Source organism: Acanthochromis polyacanthus, chromosome 4, assembly GCF_021347895.1.
Source record: "Acanthochromis polyacanthus isolate Apoly-LR-REF ecotype Palm Island chromosome 4, KAUST_Apoly_ChrSc, whole genome shotgun sequence".
In the NCBI taxonomy this organism is placed as follows: domain Eukaryota; kingdom Metazoa; phylum Chordata; class Actinopteri; family Pomacentridae; genus Acanthochromis; species Acanthochromis polyacanthus.
In genome coordinates, this window is record NC_067116.1 from 4688428 (window position 1) to 4713505 (window position 25078).

Below are 25078 nucleotides of genomic sequence, written 5' to 3' on the forward strand. Positions count from 1 at the left end.
TACAGCAGGCGGCGCTCAGCTGTTCATTTTGTTCCAACACACGAAGAAGACGACTTCCCGCGAGACTTCATTCCGCGAGAATTTGTTTCTTTGTGTGGCGCAGCTAACGTGTCCGCTTAGCTTAGCATCGACGCAGCGTCTGTCAACGGCTCGAAAGAGGACAGAATTCAGACCGAGTCACCTGAGCGGCCACCTGTGCAGGTAAGGAGGAAGACGTCGGTCGGCAGAGTTAGCTCCTGCGTTAGCATGAGCCAGCGCCGTTAGCCATTTAGCCTGCGTGTGTTCGCGCGCGGTGCTAACACGCGGCTAACGCTAGCAGCTTTTAGCGGTTTGTAGCTTTGATACCGTCACAGTTCAGAGTCAGAGTCAGAGAGCTTTATTGTCATTGCACACATTCATATTTCAGCGATTCTACCTGAAAGCTCCTCACCTGTCCTCCTGTTTTCATGTCTGTCTGTCCGCAGGATGAAACTCAGTTCATTCAGCGTAAACCGTTAAGACCGTTAAACATTCAATTGTCGTTTTAACGTTGAAACTGCTGCAGCAACTAACGATTGTTTCTATTATTATTATTATTATTATTATTATTATTATTATTACTACTATTTTTGGTATTATAGTTATTGCTGTCATAAGTACTATTATTGTTTTTATAATAGTAGCAATTATATAATTTTGTCTCATTTTTTTGTCTCTTTCTGTCATTTTTTAGTCATTTTTTATTAAATTTTTTATCGTTTTGTGTCTCGTTTTTGTTATTTTTGTATTTATTTGTTGTCATTTTGGCTCATTTTTTGTCTCTTTCTGTCATTTTTTATTTCATTTTTGTTATTTTGTGTCTCATTTTTGTCGTTTTGTGTCTCGTTTTTTATTTTGTGTTTCGTTTTCGTCGCTTTGTGTCTCGATCACTTCTGATTAAACTGATTATTCTCTACCGTGAGTGTATTGATTAATATCCTGATCACTGATCAATCTGCTGTTTTCTTCCAGAGGCAGCGATCCACCTGAACGTCTCCATGGCCCTAAGACGAGGACAGATCAGGTACCTGAAGGTGAGTCAGTATTGATCGGTATTGATCAGATTGTGTCTGTGATTGATCTGATCGATTCATTAAAACAAATCTGATCGAAAATATTTATTGACGACTGTTTTTATTACAGCAAAAATAAAATAAACAACATTTCATCGAGCTGTGGTGACAAAAAACTTCTGATGTCCACATCTTCAACATTTTTGGGAAATTTTTGAAAATTCTTTGGCAGAAAAAAGAAATATTCAAAAAATGTTTCTTTAAGAACATTGACAAAATGTTCTTAAAGAAAATAGAAGTTTTACTGATACATATGTAATCACTTTAGATATTATTAGAATTTTCGGGGGAGATTTTGACTCATTTTTTGAAAATATTTGCAAGAACGGCCAAATTTAAGTTTTTTTTTCATAGAACTTTAAAGGGAAACTTTAAAGGATTTGTTTATTTTATTGTTTTTGACAGTGTGTATCATTTTGTGTCTCTTTTTGTCATTTTGTGACATTTTTGTGAATTTTGCTGGATTTTGGTGGATTTTTTTGTGTGAATGTTCTTAAAGAAAATATAATCGACGTTTTACTGATATATATGTAATCACTTTAGATATTTTTTGTGGATGAGTTTTAATTATTTTTAAAAATATTTACAATAAATTTCTTGTCAAAGAAAGTGGAAGAAAGGAATTATTGAATTTTCTGCCTGAAGGTTTTGCAAATTTTCAGAAATTTGGGAAATTTTTTTGCTGAATTTTTTTTATTTTTTTTCAGACAAGGAAACCATATTTTTTGGTGCCTATGAATTAGAACAACAGGAGGGTTAAGGCTTCAGTTTTCTATCAATCATCGATTAATCAATAAAGAGACTGAAATAATGTCAGGAGTTCTTCCTGATCAACATCTTTAACCGCAGACTGTCAGTAAACATTTACCTCTACAGGAGTCGTTGTCATGGTGACCCACAAACGCTGAAACCCACCAACATTCCCATGATGCTTTGTGCTGTTCTCACCTGCTTTTAAACGGATTCATTTATAGACAGATAATAATGGATTTGTAGTAAAACTTGAAGTGTTCAGTTCCCTCAGACTGACTCTGTTCAGGTGTGTGTGATGATGATGTAACACCTGTGTGTGTGTTTCAGGTGTGTGAGGTTCAGTCGTCTCAGAGTGATGTCAGAGACGGTCAGCACTCCTCCAAAGGATCCTCTGGAAAGGTGACGTCACATTTTAACCCTCAGAACTCCAGAAAGTTTAGAAAATGCATTTTAAAAAAAACAAAATGGTCAAATTTTCAGCCAGAAACTGTAAAAACATGATAAACTATAAAAACAAAATAAACTGTAAAAAAGAATAAACTTTAAAAACATAAACTGTAGAAACATGATAAACTGTCAGATTTGACTGAATATAAAACGAAGGAAACACTAAATCAGATCTCAGTGAAACACACTAAAAATTTTGTTCCTTGTTTTTGCCGTTTTGTCACGTTTTTGTCATTTTATACCTCATTTGTGCCATTTTCCATCTCATTTTTTTGTTTTGTGTCTCATTTTTGTCATTTTTTGTCTCATTTTTGTTGTTTTGTGTCTCGCTTTTGTCATTTTGTGTCTCATTTTTGTTGTTTTGTGTCTCTTTTCTGTCATTTTGTGATTGAGACTGGAATGGACTGGAGGCTGGAAGCTTCTCAGGTGTGTTGGTGATGATGTCATAACGGTGCTGCTGATGTCACTTCCTCAGGAGCTGTACGATAACGGCTACAGCGAGCAGATGATGGAGGACGAGGACGCCCGGACCAACCTGATCGTGAACTACCTGCCGCAGAGCATGAGTCAGGACGAGCTGCGGAGTCTGTTCAGCAGCGTGGGAGACGTGGAGTCGGCCAAACTCATCCGGGACAAAGTGGCAGGTAACTCCCTGCAGTACTACTGCAGTACTGCAGCCACGTACTGCAGTAGTACGGCTGCAGTACTGCTGCAGCTCGGCCGTAGTACTCCTGTGGTACTACTGCAGTGCTGCTGAGTACGTGTGACGAAACCACAGAACAATTAGAGCTGCAACACTTCTACTACAGTACTACTGCAGTACCACCGAGTATCAGACTGCAGTGCTGCTGAGCAGACCATGCAGTACTGTAGTAATGTTAGTACACACATCACAGTACTCCTGAGGTGTAGTGAGTACAACTAGAAACTACTAAATCTAGTTAAATTCATTAAATGTGTACTTCATAGTTGGGCTGGACCCGAATATCCGAATATTTGTTCGCTACGGCGGTATCTGGGTTTTAATTTTGGTATCCGAATATTCACACACCCCCCCACCCCCTGTCGGACGTCACCGGGCGGAAAGAATATGCGGCGTTACTGTCTTCCCTCCGCCTTCGGCACATATCGGCTCATCCCGTCCTGTGATCACATAAACATATACACATATGTCTATGTGATCACCCCCTCCTCCCCCCACACAAAAATATTCAGAGCTCGTCTCTTCCCTGCGCCTTCGGCCCACTTCGGCTCATCCCGTCGTGTTCGGCTCGTCTCGGCTCCTCCAGTCGTGTTTCTTACCACCACCTGAATGACCGGGTAGCTGCCGACTCTGACGTCACGCTTCACTTCGTTGCATAAACACAAGACAAGATGCTGAAGACCTCCACTGTTTGGGAATTCTTCAGTTTAACTGAAGACAAAACGAAGGCAACATTTGGACCCGGGAGACCAGACGAATGGATCCAAATATTCGTTACGGGGTGGAACGAATATTTGGATATTCGTCTTTTAATAGGGCCCAAATATCCGGAGGCCAGAAACCACTATTCGGGCCAGCCCTACTTCATAGTCCTACTATTTGCAGTAGTATCAGTAGTCCTACTCTGTTTGTAGTCTTTTCTGTGTACTCTGATTCTTTGTTTTTTCATTTTTGGGTTTTTCACTGGCGATCAGCTGATTTTTTTGTTTTTATTTCATTTTTTTTCTAACAAACTGCTGTTTTTTGTTTTTAGGAAGATTTTGTACTTTTTGTCTGAGCTGTTTGATTCTTTTCTTTCTCACCACGTTGTTGTTGTTGTTGTTGTTGTAATACTTTTTTATTTTTCACACCAGGTTTAATGACAGTCTGAGTGTTAACAGGTACTTGATGCTGATTGGTTCAGGCTGGGCGATGACATCACGTATCATTTCACATTCCTGACATATCAGCTGATAAAGTAAAACTAATAACAAGTAATTATTGTGACATCGCCCAGCCTGTGGTAAAGTTTTTTTTTATATTTGATGTACAGATGCTTTAAAAATGTTTTCACCTGTTTCGTTTTATTTTTCAGGCTTTGATGATGTTTGTAAAACTGATCAAATGTTTGAACATGTGGAGGTTTTCTTCTGAACAAATCCAGAAAACTGTCGATTCGATGTTTCCTCAGAGTGACAAACGTCTGCAGGTGTTCAGAGATTCACCTGAGCTGCAGCTTTGTGTCGCTCATTTACACGTGGCTTCATTCTAACCCAGGGGTGTCCAACATGAGGCCCGTGGTCCAAAAGTGGCCCTCCAGAGGGTCCAATCCGGCCCTCAAAGTGTAAAAATTACAGAGAAGACATTAACTGCAGATTATAAATTAGTAAAACTATAAATTTAAAATCATTTCTAGAACATGACAAGTTGTTTGGATCTTAAAGTAAAATACTAGATTGTTCTTTTGTCATTATGCGTTTCATTTTTGTAATATTTTGTCTGTTTTTGTAATATTTTGTCTGTTTGACATTTTGTTTCTCGTTTTTTTGTCATTTTGTGTTTCACTTTATTCATTGTTTTGTACATTGTTTTTTTGTATTTTTTTGTCCTGCTTGTGTTGTTTTTTGTTATATTTTGTCTCTTGTTTTGTGTCGTTTGTCTTGTTTTTTTGTCATTTTGTGTCTCACTTTTGTAATACTTTCTTGTTTCTGTTGTTTGTTTGTGTTTCTCTTTTGCCTCGCTTGGGTTTTTGTCTTATTTTTGTTATTTTGTGTCATTTTGTTCATTTTGTTTATTCTGTTTGTTTATTTTTTTTGTTGTTTTGTTTGTTTTGTTGTTTTTTGTCTTCTTTGGCCATTTTTTGTCGCTTTGTAACATTTATCAGATTCTTTTGTCTATTTTCGGTTTTGGTCTGACTTTTGTCGCTTGTCTCAAGTTTTTGTCGTTTAATTTCTCACCTCTATTGTTTTGTGTTTCTTTTATGTCTTGCTTGTGTTTTTTTGTGTCTCACTTTATTTGTTGTATTGTATATTGTGTTTGTCCATTTTTTTGTTGTTTTTTTTAGTTTTTGGGTCTTGTTTCGTGTCGTTTGTCTCATTTGTCATTTTGTTTCTCATTTTGGTCGTTTGGTTTTGTAATATTTTGTCTTGTTTTTGTTCTTGTCTTTTTTTCTCTGACTTTTGTTGTCATTTCAATCTGGATGTTTTGTCCTTTAATCTAACTGTTTGGTTGCTGTGAAAGGCGTGTAACTTGCGTGTTGAAGGCGTGTAACTTGCGTGTTGCAGAGTTTGCTGGGTTTGTTCAGAATCTGGCTGCTGTTGGACACTGTGTGGACTCTGTACTCAGTTTGAACTCTGTTTGTTTGTTTCTCTGGCGGCTGTAACAGACAGTTTTGTTCTTTTATTTTGTTGTTTTCCTTTGTGTTTCTCTAGGCCACAGTTTAGGTTACGGCTTTGTTAACTTTGTTAACCCTAGTGATGCAGAGAGGGCTATCAGTACCCTCAATGGCCTGAGGCTACAGTCTAAAACTATCAAGGTAACGTGCCCCAGGAGCTCTGTGATTTTCCTGTCTCACCTGATAGATGTGTTATGTTCCCTGGACAGTAGAGGGCGCTCTCACCTGCAAACTGTCTGAAGGATGAAGGTATTTTTAAAGCTGTCATTTTTCTTTTCTTGCTTTGAACGTGGACACGTGTTGACACTGAATCTGTGACTTTCTTCAGTTCAGTGAGACAAAGTGTCAGAGCTTTATTTTCAAAAGTAATGCTTTTATTTTGACACATGCCTAATGATCTGAGCCTGTTTGGATGCTTTTATTTTGTCTTTATTTTCGTTTTGTTTGGGACAAATCTGGATAACTGTTTATTTTTTTGTTCTGTTTTTTTACATTGAATATTTAAAATACTTTAATGGATATTTTTGGATTTTATTTGAACACTGGATGTAACGGTTTGTTTGATTTTGTTCAGTGTTGAATGTTTTATTGTGAAATCCGTCTGCGTGTGAAGACGGCGAGCTCAGACTCTTCCTGTCGCCTCCCGCAGGTTTCGTTTGCTCGGCCGAGTTCGGACACCATCAAAGACGCCAACCTGTACATCAGCGGCCTGCCGAGGACGCTGAGCCAGCAGGACCTGGAGGACATGTTCTCCCACTACGGACACATCATCAACTCCAGGGTTCTGGTGGACCAGGCCTCCGGTACTGCACGCACTCAGTCATTCACTGCTAAAACTACACATCTCACCAAGTCCGTTTGTCTTAGTTTTAGTCTAAGTGTCTCATCCCACTTGATTTAAGATAAATTCACTTAACAAGAGACGTTTCAGCAGAAGGAGGGACTTGTTTTAGGACAACGCATCTTAAATATGTTAAGTCAAACAGTCTGGAAATTATCTTGTTTTAACCCTCATGTCGTCCTGCGAGTCAAAATCGACCTGTTTTAAAGTTTCAAAATGTGGAAAAATATATTTATTTTTTCACAGTGAAAACTTCCACATTTCAAAATTTTCTGGGAAATTTTTGAACATTTTTTTTAGTGGAAAAAAAAGAAATGTTTAAAGTATTTCTTTGAGAACATTCAGGAAAAAAGGAGCCTTTTTTGCCGAATGTTCTTAAATAAAATATTAGAACTTTTACTGATTATATATATGGAATCACTTCAGATATTTTTAGGATTTTTTTGGAAGATTTTATTTGTTTCTTTTAAAAGACGTATTTAGAATTGTTAGATTTTTACTTTTTTCTTGCCAAATTTGGGGATTTTTTAAAAATACAACATTTAAGGAAAACCTTCAAGGAATTTTCTTCCTGAAGATTTTGCAAGTTTTTATAAATTTTGGGGCATTTTTTTTGCTGAATTTTTGGATTTTTTTCAGACAAAGGAACAGTTTTTTTGTTCATGCCGTAAATAAGGACAACAGGAGGGTTAAGACACCAAAACTTGACAATCCTGGTAAAATAAAGCTTAAAGTAAGTTTTTCCAACTAATTTTAAGATCCCAATATTCTAAATATATTTCAAGAAATCTTACCAGCCATTTTTCACTTGTTCTATTGGCAGATTTTTTTCACTTATTTCACGGTAAAAGTTCCTTAAAAAAAATTTTTTTTCTTGTTTTGAGAGGAGCATGTTTTCCAGTGTGACCGCTGGCCCCGCCCTCACTGCCCGCTGCTCTCTGATTGGTCATTTAGGTCTGTCTCGGGGCGTGGCCTTCATCCGCTTCGATAAGCGTGCCGAGGCCGAGGATGCCGTCAAACACCTGAACGGACACACGCCCCCCGGCAGCTCCGAGCCAATCACGGTCAAGTTCGCCGCCAACCCCAACCAGGCCAGGAACTCCCAGATGATGTCACAGATGTACCACGGCCAATCGCGGCGCTTCGGAGGCCCCGTCCACCATCAGGCGCAGCGATTCAGGTAATCGGATTAGTTAGTTTGTAAAACTGATAGGGGTCATTCCATAACACATAGACAAAAGATGGTTGTACCACCATCTCAGATTGTCTTCATTTTTTTGTTATTCTGCAGAAGGGTAAAAATGATTGAGAAACCCAAAGTTACAGCCTCACTGGTTTTCATTTTACAGCCTGTTTTTTTTTTTTTTTTTTTTTTGGGGGGGGGGGGGCCTTAATTTTTAAAATCCGTCTTTCATTTTTTTGATGATTTCAAACCCTAATAACTCAGGAAGTACTCAATATATCTTCTTCAAATTTTCAAGTTCTTTTAAATGTATATAGATGCATAAAAGTAAAGTGGTCAGACAAGTGTTATGATGAAAATCTGTTGAGGCACAACCATTTAAAAAGTGCATGAGATTACAATAAGCTCCAAAATGAAATGCATTTATTAGGTACTTAACATTTCTAATGTAGCCGCAAGGGGACACAAGCCAGTGTCTTATTGTGCCGGTCCCAAGCCCGGATAAATACAGAGGGTTGTGGCAGGAAGGGCATCCGACGTACAACTTTGGCCAAATCAAACATGCGAATCAAATGTATGACTTCCATACCGGATCGGTCGAGGCCCGGGTTAACAATGACTGCCATTGGTGCTGTCGACCTACATGGTGCCGGTGGAAAATGGACGACTGTTGGTCGAAGAAGGAGGGGAGGAAGGTGTGTTTGAGTCTCGGACTGAGAGTAGGGACTTTGAATGTTGGAACTATGACAGGAAAAGGTAGAGAGCTGGTTGACATGATGCAGAGGAGGAAGGTGGACAAACTGTGTCCAGGAGACCAGGTGGAAAGGTAGTAAAGCTAGAAGTTTAGGAGCAGAGTTCAAGTTGTTCTATCATGGTGTAGATAGGAAGAGAAATGGAGTAGGAGTTATCTTGAAGGAGGAGTTTGTTAGGAATGTCCTGGAGGTAAAAAGAGTGTCAGATCGAGTGATGAGCCTGAAGCTAGAAATCGAAGGTGTGATGTTCAATGTTGTTAGTGGGTATGCTCCACAGGCAGGATGTGAGCTGGAGGAGAAGCAGAAATTCTGGTTGGACCTTGATGAAGTGATGCAGAGCATCCCTAGAAGTGAGAGAGTTGTCATTGGTGCAGACTTCAATGGACATGTTGGTGCAGGAGACAGAGATGATGAGGAGGTCATGGGCAGGTTTGGTATCCAGGAGAGGAACGCAGAAGGACAGATGGTGGTTGACTTTGCAAAAAGGATGGAAATGGCTGTAGTGAATACTTTCTTCCAGAAGAGGCAGGAACATAGGGTGACCTATAAGAGTGGAAGTAGGAGCACACAGGTAGACTACATCTTGTGTAGACGGTGTAATCTGAAGGAGATCAGTGACTGCAAAGTAGTGGCAGGTGAGAGTGTAGCCAGACAGCATAGGATGGTGGTGTGTAGGATGACCCTGGTGGTGAAGAAGATGAAGAGGGCAAAGGCAGAGCAGAGGACCAAATGGTGGAAGCTGAAAAAGGAAGAGTGTTGTATGACTTTCAGGAAAGAGTTGAGACAGGCTTTGGATGGTCAGGAGGTGCTTCCAGATGACTGGACAACTACAGCAAATGTGATCAGGGAGACAGGTCGGAGAGTATTTGGTGTGTCATCTGGTAGGAAAGGAGATAAGGAGACTTGGTGGTGGAATGAGGAGGTGCAAGAGTGGATCCAGAGAAAGAGGTTAGCTAAGAAGAAATGGGACACTGAGAGGACTGAAGAGAGTAGACAGGAGTACAGGGAGATGCAGCGTAAGGTGAAAGTAGAGGTGGCAAAGGCCAAACAAGGGGCTTATGATGACTTGTATTCTAGGTTGGACAGTAAGGAGGGAGAGACTGATCTGTATAGGTTGGCAAGGCAGAGAGACAGAGATGGGAAGGACATGCAGCAGGTTAGGGTGATAAAGGATAAGGATGGAAGTGTGTTGACAGGTGCCAATAGTGTGATGGGAAGATGGAAAGAGTACTTTGAAGAGTTGATGAATGAGAAAAATGAGAGAGAACGAAGAGTAGAAGAGGTGACTGTTGTGGACCAGGAAGTAGCAAAAATTAGTGAGGATGAAGTGAGGAGGGCATTGAAGAGGATGAAGAGTGGAAAGGCACTTGGTCCTGATGATAAACCTGTGGAGGTATGGAAGTGTCTCGGAGAGGTAGCAGTAGAGTTTCTGACTGGGTTGTTCAACAGGATCTTAGATAGTGAGAAGATGCCCAAGGAATGGAGAAGTGTGCTGGTGCCCATCTTTAAGAACAAGGGAGATGTGCAGAGTTGTAGCAACTACAGAGGAATAAAGCTGATGAGCCACACGATGAAGCTATGGGAAAGAGTAGTTGAAGCTAGGCTAAGGGCAGAGGTGAACATCTGTGAGCAGCAGTATGGTTTCATGCCAAGAAAGAGTACAACAGATGCAATATTTGCTTTGAGGATGTTGATAGAGAAGTACAGAGAAGGTCAGAAGGAGCTGCATTGTGTCTTTGTAGATCTGGAGAAAGCTTCTGACAGGGTGCCCAGAGAGGAACTGTGGTTTTGTATGAGGAAGTCTGGAGTGGCAGAGAAGTATGTTAGAGTGGTGTAGGACATGTATGAGGACTGTAAGACAGTGGTGAGGTGTGCTGTAGGAGTAACAGAGGAGTTCAAGGTGGAGGTGGGACTACATCAGGGATCAGCTCTGAGCCCCTTCTTGTTTGCTATGCTGATGGACAGGATGACAGACGAGGTTAGACAGGAGTCTCCATGGACTATGATGTTTGCAGATGACATTGTGATCTGTAGTGAGAGCAGGGAACAGGTGGAGGAGAAGCTAGAGGCGTGGAGGTTTGCCCTGGAAAGGAGAGGAATGAAGGTTAGCTGCAGCAAGACGGAGTATCTGTGTGTGAATGAGAGGGACCCAAGTGGAAGAGTGAGGTTACAGGGAGAAGAGATCAAGAAGGTGGAGGATTTTAAGTACTTGGGGTCAACAGTCCAGAGCAATGGAGAGTGTGGAAAAGAGGTGAAGAAGCGTGTACAGGCAGGCTGGAACAGCTGGAGAAAAGTGTCAGGTGTGATGTGTGATAGAAGAGTTTCAGCTAAAATGAAAGGAAAGGTTTACAAAACTGTGGTGAGACCAGCCATGTTGTTTGGTCTGGAGACAGTGTCCCTGAGGAAAAGACAGGAGGCAGAGCTGGAGGTAGCAGAACTGAAGATGCTGAGGTTCTCTTTGGGAGTGACCAGGATGGATAGGATCAGGAATGAGTACATCAGAGGGACAGCACATGTTAGAGGCTTTGGAGATAAAGTCAGAGAGGCCAGACTGAGATGGTTCAGACATGTCCAGAGGAGAGAGAGTGAATATATTGGTAGAAGGATGCTGAGTTTCCCACTGCCAGGCAGGAGGCCTAGAGGAAGACCAAAGAGGAGGTTTATGGATGTGGTTAAAGAGGACATGAAGGTAGTTGGTGTGAGAGAAGAGGATGCAGAAGACAGGGTTAGATGGAGGCAATTGATTCACTGTGGCGACCCCTGAAGGGAAAAGCCGAAAGGAAAAGAAGAAGAAGGTACTTAACATCACTCTGCTTGGTCAGGATAGGTCAGATTTTGTTGTCTGGGTCATAAGCAATTTTTGATACATTTATGAGACACTAAATGTGCCTCGGGAGGGCTGGGGAAACTGTCAATCATAGGTTGTTTGTCAAAATTCACCATATTTAGGCTGAAATTACTCCATGTGGACAAGGTGGCACATTTTTGAAATTTTGTAGGTTTGAAGATTCACATGAAACCTTACAGAAAAACTGAAAATGAACTTTGGTTCTTGCTGTATTCATTCTCCACAGCTTATACCAATAAGGACGTTTTTGTCTTTCAGGTGGTGCTGGAAACATAGTGAACAAATCATATATGTTCTTATGTTTTGCTTATATCCCATCAGATTTTGAAATGTTTAAAATTCTTTTTTTTCAGGTGGTGGTTGTGAATGTGCATGTGCTAGAAGACTAGTTTGCTTTGCATGCTAACTTCAGAGAAAGCCGGCGCTTTAGCTGAAACTAGTGTTGTTTGGGTAGAGCATGGAGAGTAGCTGGTGGTGGTAGTGCATTACAAACAATAAAGATGTCATCTATATGTCAGATAGAGAAACTTCTTAAAACAGTGACAAGACAGTATACACAAGAAAAGTTAGGAGGCTGGCCCTGGCAGATTTGTCTGATAATCAAACTCTTTTAAGAATGCGTACTGGTTTGAATGAAATAGACCTGACTGGTGAAATATGTCTGCATCATTATGAACATTTTGTAAACAGGTATGAAAATTATCCAAAAAAAAGTGCAGATCCTGGAAACATCCACAAAAAGCCAATAAGAAGTAGTCTTCGTGTTATTACAATAGACATGGTAAAATCTGTGCAGCAAGTGCTATTAAGCCAGGGATGGAATTGTGTTGAAATTGTGAGGTAAGGAGAATTCTTGCATGAAAGCATGGAAAGCAGTCACTGTGCAAGTGAGGAAGACCAACATTTGAGGATGCTGGTAAGTCTAGTGAACTGACATTGATCAGTCAGTTCCTGCTATTGGATGCTCTCCAATAAAGGAAGCTCATGTTCACAAGCTAAGTGTACCTAAAAGGAAAGCACACTTGTCAAAAAAATGGAAAGGGCTAAAGCTGCACTTGAAGGTGAACTAAGTAGAGTCACAGGAGAAGGTCCTAGTACTTGTGGAGATCAAAGTCAAAGAATGTTGTCTAAATAACTTTCATGTCTCTGATATGTTCAATTTAGTCACATTTGATCGTCTCGTTTGTGTTTAGGTTGTAATTTGTAAGGAACCACCAGCTAGTCAAAAACGTCTACCCCTGTACACTTTGTGCCTCATTGTCAATATGTTGACAAGCAGAACCAAAGTTCTTTAGTAGTTTTTTTTTAAAGTTAAGATGAAGATTAAAAAGTTTGCTAAGTATGAAACTTGTACAACCTTGTCCACAATCTGAAATTTTAGTTCAAAAATAGTCATTTTTTGCTAACGACCAATGTTTGGGACATTACTGCACGGCTGTGAATAACATTTTCAGTACTAGTCATGCTTTGATACTTACTTTATGTTGTATCCTACCAAACTGAACCATTTTTGAGGACCAAATGATCTCTCTTGACCAGGAAATGCCAATATGAAAAGCTGGTCTGAAGAACTTTTTCACATAGAGAGGTCTGGTATACAAAATATATGAGACGTATACCTTGCTTGAAGCTCACAATATATGGTTAGGTTTTTTTGTCTCCTTTATGTTGTCTGTATTTTTGTGGTTTCATTTCTCGCTTTTGTCATTTTTTGTCTTGTTTTTGTCGTTTGTCCATTTTTTGGCGCGTTGTACGTTTTTGGTCTAATGTTTTGTCTTTTTTGTTTTGTTTCATGTCGTTTGTCTCATTTTTTGTCTCATATTTTTGTAATTTGTTGTCTTTTGTCTGACTTGTTTTTGCCTCATGTTTTGTTGTTTTGTGTTTCCTTTTTGCCTCGCTTATGTTTCTTCTTATTTTTGTGTTTTGCTTTGTTTGTTGTTCTGTATTATTTTTGGCGTTTGTCCGTATTTTTTAACTTTTTTGTCTCTTTTTGTTTTGTTTCGTGTCGTTTCTCTCATTTTTTGTCATTTTGTTTCTCATTTTGGTCCTTTTGTGTCTCATTTTTTGTAATATTTTGTCTTGTTTTTGTTGTTTTTGTCTTTAAGTAAAGTCCTCTGTGGTTCAGTTCCAGGTGACTAAATGTTGTTCCTTTGTAGACACTCTGTGATCTGGAAGTTGTAATGTGGAAATGATAAACTGAGGATGAATGTGGATGAAACTTCACTTATTTTTCTTCAGAAATTTCAGATTTTTCATGATGTTTTGAAAAAGAACATACCTTTTTTGCACAAAAAATCTAGAATTGTGGTTATTCGTCTGTTGTTATGCTGTGATTTTCCTGGTCCGGTCCACTTGAGATCAAATTGAATGTGGAACCAGAACTAAGATGAGTTTGACACCTCTGGTTCAAACGACCTGTCTGACGGCCCACACGACCCGTCTGACGACTGAAACATTCCGTCTGGTGTTTGCAGGTTTTCTCCGATGAGCGTCGACCACATGGGCGGAGGGGGCGGAGTCTCAGGGAACTCGTCCTCGGGTTGGTGCATCTTCATCTACAACCTGGGCCAGGACGCCGATGAGGCCATCCTGTGGCAGATGTTCGGGCCGTTCGGCGCCGTCGTCAACGTGAAGGTGATCCGAGACTTCAACACAAACAAGTGCAAAGGCTTCGGCTTCGTCACCATGACGAACTACGAGGAGGCCGCCATGGCGATCCACAGCCTGAACGGATACCGGCTGGGCGACAAGGTGCTGCAGGTTTCCTTCAAGACCAGCAAGGGACACAAGTAGAGGGCTGTGGGCGGAGCCAGCGGGCGGGGGGGGGGGGGGCACTGAACTGTCGTAGTTTATGTTTGTCAGTTTTCAGTTGGAGTTGATTTTCTTTTGAGCATGCTCGGTTTCTTTATTACGTCGGGTTGCCGGTCCCTGAGGGCGGGCCGACGGGGTTATTGACAGCTGCTGAAACGGAACCGGTTCTGATGTTGGGTTTGTGTTTTGTGGAACGTTAAAGTGAAGCGTTTGGTTCTACAGACGGTCGCAGCCGCAGTCCGTTTCAACGGTTTATTCATGAAAATGTGAAAAGCAGCATGTGAGCTTTCAGTGTTGATTGACAGCTGTCTGGGCCAATAAGCAGTCAGGGGGCGGGGCTTCTGCTCTCTTGTAAACAGCAGCAGGTGAACAGGTAACTGTGACCTTTTTCATTTGGATTTTATTTTTGTATTGCAGCTTCATTGTGATGTTTATTCAGTAATAAATCTGTTCATGGAAACTACTGGTGTGTTTTTATTCATCACTGAGAAATAAATACATAAATAATCCATCAGAACACAAAGTACTTAAGAACAAACGTCCTGATCAGTATTTCAGTCCGAACTGACTCATGGAAATGTAAAAACAGCAACATAAATAAAAACAATAAGTATAAATAATGCCATGTAAAAAAACTCCCAAAGACATCAAATAACCACATTAAGCTTCTTAGTATCAATAAAACTGATGAACAGGAAGGTTCTGGATCAGCTCAGCAGCTCCTCAGCCAACTGGTTGTAGTTCAGCTGTCGTAGGATCTCCTCTGTTACCTGCACGGCTCCTTCAGCGCGGTACTTCTGGACCATCAGGTCCACGGTGCTGGTTCTGTCCGCCGCCTCCAGCCGACACACGGGGATCGGGTCGGACTGCAGGGTCAGCAGGCGCTGGAAGGCCTTCAGGTCCTCCGAATGGAGACAGTCCAGGACCTGGATCAGCTGCTGGGTCGCATCCATCGACCGCAACCTCAGAACTGGTGCTGCAGAGACACAACATGCTCACACCGGATCCACACAGGAAATACAGGTGTCTACAGGTAATGTAGGTGTATTCTAATATACACTATAAGTGAGTACACCCCTCCCACATTTCTGCAAATATTTAATTCTATCTTATCATGAGACACTGAAGAAATGACACTTTGTTCTGATGTAACGTAGTCGTTCAACTGTAGATTTATTGTCCTCAAAGTAACTCCACACTGACAGAAATGTCTGAACCACTGGCAACAAAAGTGAGTACATCCCTCAGTGAAATGTCCAAATTGGGCCCAGTTAGCTGTTTTTCCTTCCTGGTGTTGTGCGACTCTTTAGTGCCAGAAGGTCTCAGGTGTGAATGGCGAGCAGGTGTGTCAAATTACCTGCTGGACACTGGAAGCTCAACGTGGCACCTCATGGCAAAGAACTCTGAGGATCTGAAAAAAAAAGCTGTTGCTCTACATAAAGACGGCTTCGGCGACACTCAGAACAGACCTTGCCATGGTCGACCAAAGAAGCCAAGTGCACGTGCTCAGCGTCATATCCAGAGGCTGTCTTTGGAAAATAGACGTATGAGGGCTGCTGGCATCGCTGCAGAGGTTGAAGGAGTGGGGGTTAGACCATCAGATTCGTCTGCATGGCTGTCGTCCCAGAAGGAAGCCTCTTCTAAAGATGATTCACAAGAAAGTCCACAAACAGCTTCCTAAAGACCAGCAGACTGAGGACATGGATGACTGGAACCCTGTCCTGTGGTCTGATGAGACCAAGACAAACTTATTTGGTTCAGATGGTGTCAACCAGGTAAGGAGTACAAAGACAACAGTCAGGCACGGTGGTGGGAGTATCATGGTCTGGGGAGCTCCAGTTCATTAAGGGAACTATGAATGCCAACATGTACTGGGACATGCTGAAGCAGGAACTATATTCCAACACGATAATGACCCAAGCACACCTCCAAGACGACCACTGCCTCGCTAAAGAAGCCGAGGGTGGAGGTGATGGAGAGGTCAAGCATGTCTCCAGATTTAAACCCATTTTGAGCACCTGTGAGGTGTCCTCAAAAGAAAGGTGGAGGTGTGGAAGGTCTCTAGCATCCAGCAGCTAAGTGATGTCATCATGGAGGAGTGGAAGAGGGTTCCAGTGGAAACCTGTGAAGCTCCACGCTCCACAAGTTAGTGCTGGAAAATAATGGTGGCCACACAGAATATGGACACTTTGGGTCCAGTTTGGACATTTTCACTTAGGGGGTGTACTCACTTTTGTTGCCAGCGGCTTAGACAATAATGGCTGTGTTAAGTAATTTCTTCAGTTTTGTTCCATGAAAATATAGAATTATATATTTGCAGAAACATGAGGGGTGTACTCACTTTTGTGAGACTACCTAAAGGCAAACAGGTGTCTACAGGTAAACAGGTGTCTAAAGGTACCGCTCAGGGTGATGTCTCTGGTCCAAACGTCAGATTCTTTAGGGCCGAACAGCCAGCTAATCAGACGGTGTGGAGTCACATGACTCATCAGTTGCAGCTTCACCATGGTGACGCCGGCAGGAAGCTGCACTTCGAATGACGGCAGGAAGTTGTTGTAGTCGCTGAAGTTGATGAACTTGGAAATCTGAAATCAAAATAACAAATGGGTATAAATCTAAAGAAACAGAACTGTTGGTGACAGTAGAGTGCCTGTATATCAGAGTGGCGACAACTGGGGATTTGACGCCATTTTGTTTCCATTCACTCAATATGGGACGCGCAGCGCGAGGTGCACATTCACGAAAACCAGCTATTTGTGGGTTGCTTACTGATTTCAAGACATGTTTTGGACAAAATATTTTACTTGCTTGTTTTGTCTGGATGTCCAAGGTTGGATTATGACCGTTTTTAGTGGAATATTTTCATCTGTGACTAGTTTTGAGCCTTCAAAGGTGAGTTGTGCTGTTTAGGTTATTTGCTGTTTGTTGGACAAATGTGTTTATATTACCCGCTGTGGTAATCACATCTGAAAGTGGTTTATACCGGCGGATTCATGAGAATCTAAGCTTTCCATGGGTGTATAATGTTTCTATCAGTTTGCTGCTTCGGTCAATTTAGCAAAATACGTTTGCACATACGGGCCGCTGAAGTTTAACGGGTTACCCCGTTAATCTTCAGTGGCCCGTATTTCATGCATCCCCATGCATGAAAATGGTCAAAGTCAAAATAACCACAACTGCCTAAAATCACATCAAACTTTTCTGTCATTCACCCATACATCATAACATGAAAGTACATACATGGGACTAACCTGGCACAAAAACCATGATGAAGTCGGTTTCCATCCCACTCTCCGGACTTTATTTTCCCACAGTTTCCTTCTTTCACTATTACTGGGAAATCTAAACATGTGTGATCCCTTCTCCGATCGAGTTGTGCACCCAAAGGCACAACAGCCCGTCATTTTTCAGGTATTTAGGAAGTGATAAAGGACCGAGAATTACTCTCTGCGGTGTAAACAATGTTAACAGGAAAACCCGGCGTTCATGAATAGGAAACAAAATGGCGCCCATAGATCACGTGACCAAAATTTTTTGGACCCGTCATGTTGCCACTCTGATATACAGGCACTCTAGGTGACAGAGCCCTTCCCCTCGGTGACGGAGCCCCTCCCCTCAGTGACGGAGCCCCTCCCCTCAGTGACGGGGCCCTTACCTCTGGTTGGATGCCAGTGACCGGCTCTCCATACAGCTTGTACGTCTGATTTGGGATCAGTTCGCAGTTGGGTATCGTCTCCACGTACTCCGCCCCAATCCGACGCTTCCACTCCTTCCTCACCTGCACATCAGACCAGACAGGTGATCAGAAACAGTCCACACCTGGTGACTCCTGCTAGTCTACAAGCTGCTTCAAAGTTTCACATTTAACAGATTCTTTGACCAATTAGAAAAAGAGCAACAAATAACTCAGTTTTTATGATGAGGTTTTATGTTCATTAACTCTCAGAGGATACCTGTTAGTCAGTGGGCAGGGCCTGTTTACCTGTCTGTGGGCGGGACCTGTTTACCTGAGAGAGGCAGATGTTCCTGGGCAGCAGCAGGACGTACAGCTTGGAGGAGGCGGGCTGAGAGAAGAGCAGCACCAGGCCATGGATCGCTCCGCCGGACTCCACCGACTCCACCAGACCGAAACAAGAGAAGCCGGAGATGTCAACGATCAGGTGACTGTCGGTCACCTGACCAGGTGTGATGAAATCCACACAGTCCCCGGTGACGTGAGCGACAGACATGGAGCATTTACCGCCACCTGCAGGACAGAAACACTTTAAGACTCCTTCACCTGACCAGTAAACAACTCCAGACACACCAGCAGATTCAGCCTGAAAGTGGTGGCAGCAGCATGACATGATGCTGCCACCATGCTTCACACCATGATGCTGCCACCACCATGCTTCACATCATGATGATGCCACCACCATGCTTCACACCATGATGCTGCCACCACCATGCTTCACACCATGATGCTGCCACCACCGTGCTTCACACCATGATGCTGCCACCACCATGCTTCACATCATGATGATGCCACAACCATGCTTCACATCATGATGCTGCCTCCACTATGCTTCACACCATGATGCTGCCACCACCATGCTTCACACCATGATGCTGCCACCACCGTGCTTCACACCATGATGCTGCCACCACCATGCTTCACATCATGATGATGCCACAACCATGCTTCACATCATGATGCTGCCTCCACTATGCTTCACACCATGATGCTGCCACCACCATGCTTCACACCATGATGCTGCCACCACCGTGCTTCACATCATGATGATGCCACAACCATGCTTCACACCATGATGCTGCCACCACCATGCTTCACACCATGATGATGCCACCACCGTGCTTCACACCATGATGCTGCCACCACCATGCTTCACATCATGATGATGCCACAACCATGCTTCACATCATGATGCTGCCTCCACTATGCTTCACACCATGATGCTGCCACCACCATGCTTCACACCATGATGCTGCCACCACCGTGCTTCACATCATGATGCTGCCTCCACTATGCTTCACACCATGATGCTGCCACCTCCATGCTTCACATCATGAGGCTGCCACCACCATGCTTCACACCATGATGCTGCCACCACCATGCTTCACACCATGATGATGCCGCCACCATGCTTCACACCATGATGATGCCGCCACCATGCTTCACACCATGATGATGCAACCACCATGCTTCACACCATGATGATGCCACCACCATGCTTCACATCATGATGATGCCACCACCATGCTTCACATCATGATGCTGCCACCACCATGCTTCACATCATGATGATGCCACCACCATGCTTCACACCATGATGATGCCACCACCATGCTTCACATCATGATGATGCCACCACCATGCTTCACATCATGATGATGCCACCTCCATGCTTCACATCATGATGATGCCTCCACTATGCTTCACATCATGATGATGCCTCCACTATGCTTCACATCATGATGCTGCCTCCACTATGCTTCACACCATGATGCTGCCACCTCCATGCTTCACACCATGATGCTGCCACCACCATGCTTCACACCATGATGCTGCCACCACCATGCTTCACATCATGATGATGCCACAACCATGCTTCACACCATGATGATGCCGCCACCATGCTTCACACCATGATGATGCCGCCACCATGCTTCACATCATGATGCTGCCACCACCATGCTTCACACCATGATGATGCCACCACCATGCTTCACATCATGATGATGCCACCACCATGCTTCACATCATGATGATGCCACCACCATGCTTCACATCATGATGATGCCACCACCATGCTTCACACCATGATGATGCCACCACCATGCTTCACACCATGATGATGCCACCACCATGCTTCACATCATGATGATGCCACCACCATGCTTCACATCATGATGCTGCCTCCACTATGCTTCACACCATGATGCTGCCACCTCCATGCTTCACATCATGATGATGCCACCACCATGCTTCACACCATGATGATGCCGCCACCATGCTTCACACCATGATGCTGCCACCTCCATGCTTCACATCATGATGATGCCACCACCATGCTTCACACCATGATGATGCCGCCACCATGCTTCACATCATGATGATGCCGCCACCATGCTTCACATCATGATGCTGCCACCACCATGCTTTAGTTCTATGAGACAAGTTGTTCTTTAAAAATCTGGATGGATAAAAGATGAAATTTTCTGTAACAGTTGTGCCTATTTTAGGGAAACTTTCTGTATTTTACTGCTCTCGTACTTCAGCTGATCACTGACCTGACGGCAGCCGGCTGTGCGGCAGGTGGAGTCGGTGGAAACGTCCGGACAGCAGGTGGAACCTGAACAGCGGCCCGGCCGGCCTCAGGCCTTTAGATGCCAAGAAGTCCAAATCCCACGGAACCATCTGATAGAGAAGATCACCGCAACCCTCTAGCAGCAACCCGGTCAGACTGCAGCGGACCACAGCGGGCTGCTGGCAACACAACCTGCAACACAACAACCAATCAGACTGCAGCACCACACACAAGGCCTGGTTCTGTCCTGGTTCTGTCCTGGTTCTGATTGGAACCATATGTGGCAGTCAGACTGTTACCTGAACACGTTGCTCTTCTCGTGGACCTTTGGTGTGATTTCAACCTAAACAGAACAAACAGGTGATCAATCAACAGCCAACCACCAGACAGCATAACAGTGACATCATAGATGGGTTGTTACCGGCGGTACGTTGGTCTCCACTCTGATGTCAGACGAGGCCTGTGATGTCACTGCTGCTCCTTTCAGACAGACACCTGCAGCAAGATGACATCATCACATCACCTGACGCCACTGGATCAATAAAGTCATTGTGCTACTAATCAGTTTTGTCTGTGTTTCAAAACAAGGTTAGCCTAGCTTAGCACAAAGACTGGCAGCAGAGGAAGGTGTTAGCATAGCTTAGCACGAAGACTGTCAAAAGAGGGAGATGTTAGCATAGCTTAGCACAAAGACTGTCAAAAGAGGGAGATGTTAGCATAGCTTAGCACAAAGACTGGCAATAGAGCAGGCGTAAACTAACCGTGACGTCACCCGTTGGTTTCAACGCCGAGAAAATGAAGCCCGGATTTTGCTACTTCCTGGTCGCCGTTTTGGATTTTTTGGAGCCAGTGACGAGTCATCAAACAGACTGGACCGGAGAGCAACTAGGGGCAGGATTGGCTGAGGACTCTCTTATCCCGCCCACATTTTACCGCAGAGGCTTCTGTTGCTGTCTATCAAGTATAGCCACGCCCCCTGGCTCCACCAACTTTAACGATTTATTTAAAATTCAGTATTGATTTATTTTAAGATCGGCCACCTGATCTCTCATTTTGACCATGAAAACTAACGGGAAAAAAATCCTGAGCTTTAGAACATCAGTCTATCAAATTTTATTTTTTCCAAAAATGAATTGGGGTCTATGGAGAAAAAGCTTTTTGGAGCCAACCCTAGCGGACGGCGTGATATTGCAAGTTTTTGACACTTCCGGGTGGGCTTCAATTCTGGAGGCAGATGCTACGTCCACTATATATACAGTCTATGCAACAGAGGGAGGTGTTAGCGTAGCTTAGTTCAAAGACTGGCAACAGAGAGAGGTGTTAGCATAGCTTAGCTCAAAGAATGGCAACAGAGGGATGTGTCAGCATAGTTTAGCACAAAGACTGGGAGAACCGTGTAGAAGACGGGAACTGTTAGTGTAACTTAGTTTGGAGGGGAACCGTTAGCATAGCTTAGCAGTGGAACTGTTAGCTTAGCTCAGGTTGTCTGGACGTACGCAGCGACGGGAAGATCTTCAGCAGCGTTGTCATGGTGACGCTTTCCGCCTGTTCAGGTCCGAGTCGGTCTTTCAGAAGTCTCGCGGTCGTTGGCCGGTCTGCGTTCTGCAGCTGTTCTCCACCAATCAGATGGCCATCTTCTGCAGTCATGTGATCACTGACCAACCACTGGAACAACCGGAGCTCATCTGAGACCAGGAGGTCCAACATCTCCATGACGGCCGACGTCTCTGAGGCATTCTGAGAAATATAAACAACAGCTGATGACATCACGGTCCTGACATCATGAGATGAGATGTACTTTTTTCAAATCGGAGGACATTATTTTGCCATAGTACAATAAATAATAAACAAAGGCTAGTGGAAAACACACCGTGACACAGAGGTTAGCAGTAAAATAGGAACAACAAATATTATAAATTACAAATTGCGAAGTACAAAATGTAAGTTTCAAAAAGTGTTTGTGTAAAGTGTCTTAAGTGTGTAAAGTGATTGCATACTAATACTAAAAACTACAAAGATTACCAGAAAATAAAGTGAAGTAAACAGATGTGTTGCACTTGAGATTGTGATGAAGTCACATGGACTACAAACCTGGCTCCTGATTTGACGATCCTGCAGCTCTTGAATTAAGAATGGCTCTGATTGGCTGAGGGCTTGGCAGAACAGCCTCTGTGCTTCAACCCCTGTCCTCAGAACCAGGTCCACCAGGGCCCGGTTCTTGTCCTGGCGGGAGGCGTAGATGCTGACAGCCTCGGTGTTGGTGGTGTTCAGGATGCTGTCCTTCAGCAGCGTCTCCAGGAGCTGACCGGGTCTCTGGATTCGGCTGATCAGCCTCCGGCGCTGACTCTTTATGAAGTCTGGATTAGGTGTCAGAGCCGGTCTGGACCAGGCAGGGCCGGCGGTGTGGTGTGGGTGGCGGTCCTGATCATCGTGACCAATCAGAGCGCGGGCAGCAGCCAGCATCACCAGCGCCCCGTCCTCCTGGTAGCACCTCACCATGGTCTTGGCGGTGCTGCAGGCATCAGCGGAGTGCAGCCAGTGCGGCGGGATGGGCGGGACGTCGGGCTGCAGGTTCTGGCTCAGACACCAGTGCAGCCGCCACAGCTCCACCTCCTGCAGCTCCTCCAGCTCCCGCAGCAGTCGGCCCTCTGGAGGCGGCTCCACGTCCTGAACGCTGCCAGAACGCCACAGCGAGCTACGAGCGAATTCATGAACTTTCTTCACTACGTTACCCATCATCCTCTCTGTTCTCCTGCCAGGCCAGAAGAAGGGCAAAGAAACAGAAACTATTCAGAAACAACCATTTTATTTATTCATTAATCACACATTTCAAACTAAATCTGACTCTGAACCATAAAACCTTCCAGCAAAATGGCAGAAACTAAAAAAGAATTCTCTGATTTTTTTGAACCTCAAAGAAATCTTTAACATCTTTAATGTGGGGTTTCATCAAATTAACTGAATGTTGGCAAAAAGACAGAAATCCAGGAAGATTCTGAACTTAAAGGTGTTTTGATTGGATCATTTTTACCAGACAGCAACAGGCTGCTGCATTTCCAGCTGTTTTTATTCACTGAACAGTTCAGGTCTACGGCCCCTCCAGCCCTGAGACCAATAGCCCAATAAATCAATGAGCAATTAAAGGAATAATTGGCTATAAAGAGGAGGGATCAAATCAGACATCTCCACCACACGAGAACAGTAGCAATAATAATAATAATACATTTTATTTGTAAGCGCCTTTCTGGAAAGGCAGGAAAAACAAATACAACAAAAAGATAATAAAAACCATATATAAAGATTAAAAAAGAGTCAGCGAGAGAGAATAGGATGAATAAGAATAAGAGAATAAGAAACTGGATGTCAGATTTAAACAGAATTAAAGCTTTGATGTTCTGATGAGAACGTTAAACCAACATTTACCGTTCAGGCACTAACAACCCTCCATACCTCACTAATGGAAAGGCAAAAATAACAAAAAGAAGACAAAATACTCCAACAACGAGACACAAAACACCAAAAAAAAAAGAGACAAACGACACAAAACAAAGCAAAAAAGAGACAAAAAGTTTGAAAAGTTACAAAGCAACAAATGGGGAAAAAAACAAAACACAAAACAACAAATATAAGAAAAACACAAAATGACAAAAACATGAGACAAACGACAAAAGTCAGACAAAAACAACAAGAACAAAACAAAACATTCCAAAACTGAGACAACAAAAGAACAATCTAATATTTTACTTTCTGATCCAAACAACTTGTCATGATCTAGAAATGATTTTAAATTTATAGTTTTACTAATTTACAATCTGCAGTTAATGTCTTCTCTGGAATTTTTACTCTTTGAGGGCCGGATTGGACCCTCTGGAGGACCACTTTTGGCCCACGGGCCTCATGTTGGACACCCCTGATGATTAGAAAACCCTGGTGCAGTTCTGTTAGCACATGGATAAAAGTGGGAGTGTTCATAAAATCGTGGGACTGTGTGGTGATCCCAAACAGAGCGGTCAGTTTGGTCTCATCAGATCAGAAACACGTCGGCGTTTATCTCACCGTTTATTTCCTCACAGATGAACCTTTTTAAATGTGTGATATAAATAAAGTCGAGTTAATAAAAATAGAACTGAACTAAATAAAAACACTATTAAATGAGATAAAATAAATGAAGGAAATGAAGATAAATTTATTAAATTATACTTAAATACGTAAAATTAATTTAAAGAAATAGAGTAAAAACACATAAAACAAACTGAATAAAAACTAAACGTTTTGATTTGCTGTCAGACGGATAAACTCTCACCTGATGATGGTCTTTGCTGGTCCGGGTTCTGTTTCCAGTCTGAGCTGCTGCTTTTACTGGTTCCAGTTTTAAGTAACAGACTGAACGTTTCCATGGCGACCGGAGGAGAAAGAGTCAGTACAGGAAAGAGTTTGAAGCCGACGGGTTAAAAATAAACTCCCCTTCAGACTTTCTCTTGTGGTGGACGGAAACAGCTGCACAGATAAACCCACACCTTCAACAGCTGCAGCTCAGTTTGTTTTTACAACTTTCCACGAGAACCACAGAGAAGTTTATTCACAACAAACTTTATGTGTTTGTAGGAACTTTGATGTTTATTTCTGTCAAATTTACATCCAAAATAAAAAGAGCTTTTGGATCATTTTGTTCCAAATCGTCACATTTC

General features: G+C 42.9%; 2 protein-coding genes across 2 annotated transcripts; one reads left to right on the top strand and one right to left on the bottom strand.

Annotated features, from left to right (window-relative positions):
- The first annotated feature begins 41 nt into the window (after positions 1–41).
- On the top strand, positions 42–14545 carry LOC110970235 (ELAV-like protein 1). Its single transcript, XM_022220487.2, has 8 exons — positions 42–201; positions 991–1052; positions 2172–2243; positions 2767–2935; positions 5685–5788; positions 6297–6450; positions 7443–7668; positions 13746–14545. The coding sequence occupies exons 2-8, from the start codon at positions 1017–1019 to the stop codon at positions 14062–14064; spliced, it is 1080 nt and encodes a 359-aa protein (XP_022076179.1). The 5' UTR covers positions 42–201; positions 991–1016; the 3' UTR covers positions 14065–14545.
- LOC110970234 (uncharacterized) lies at positions 14533–24869 on the bottom strand. The gene is made up of 10 exons (XM_022220486.2): positions 24694–24869; positions 22482–23142; positions 21887–22127; positions 20812–20885; positions 20690–20733; positions 20374–20582; positions 18090–18328; positions 17738–17860; positions 16484–16667; positions 14533–15058 (listed from the first exon to the last, which is right to left on the bottom strand). The coding sequence occupies exons 2-10, from the start codon at positions 23127–23129 to the stop codon at positions 14790–14792; spliced, it is 2031 nt and encodes a 676-aa protein (XP_022076178.1). The 5' UTR covers positions 23130–23142; positions 24694–24869; the 3' UTR covers positions 14533–14789.
- Between the last annotated feature and the right edge of the window lie 209 nt (positions 24870–25078).

Bases quoted from the DNA above. Each gene is read 5' to 3' on its own strand.
- LOC110970235 (XM_022220487.2), top strand. From the start codon at position 1,017: ATGGCCCTAAGACGAGGACAGATCAGGTACCTGAAG. The intron at 1,053-2,171 runs GTGAGTCAGTAT...TGTGTGTTTCAG, and splicing joins GACAGATCAGGTACCTGAAG to GTGTGTGAGGTTCAGTCGTC. The intron at 5,789-6,296 runs GTAACGTGCCCC...CGCCTCCCGCAG, and splicing joins TACAGTCTAAAACTATCAAG to GTTTCGTTTGCTCGGCCGAG.
- LOC110970234 (XM_022220486.2), bottom strand. From the start codon at position 23,129: ATGATGGGTAACGTAGTGAAGAAAGTTCATGAATTCGCTCGTAGCTCG. The intron at 20,734-20,811 runs GTAACAACCCAT...TGTTCTGTTTAG, and splicing joins TGGAGACCAACGTACCGCCG to GTTGAAATCACACCAAAGGT. The intron at 20,583-20,689 runs GTAACAGTCTGA...GTTGTGTTGCAG, and splicing joins GAGAAGAGCAACGTGTTCAG to GTTGTGTTGCCAGCAGCCCG.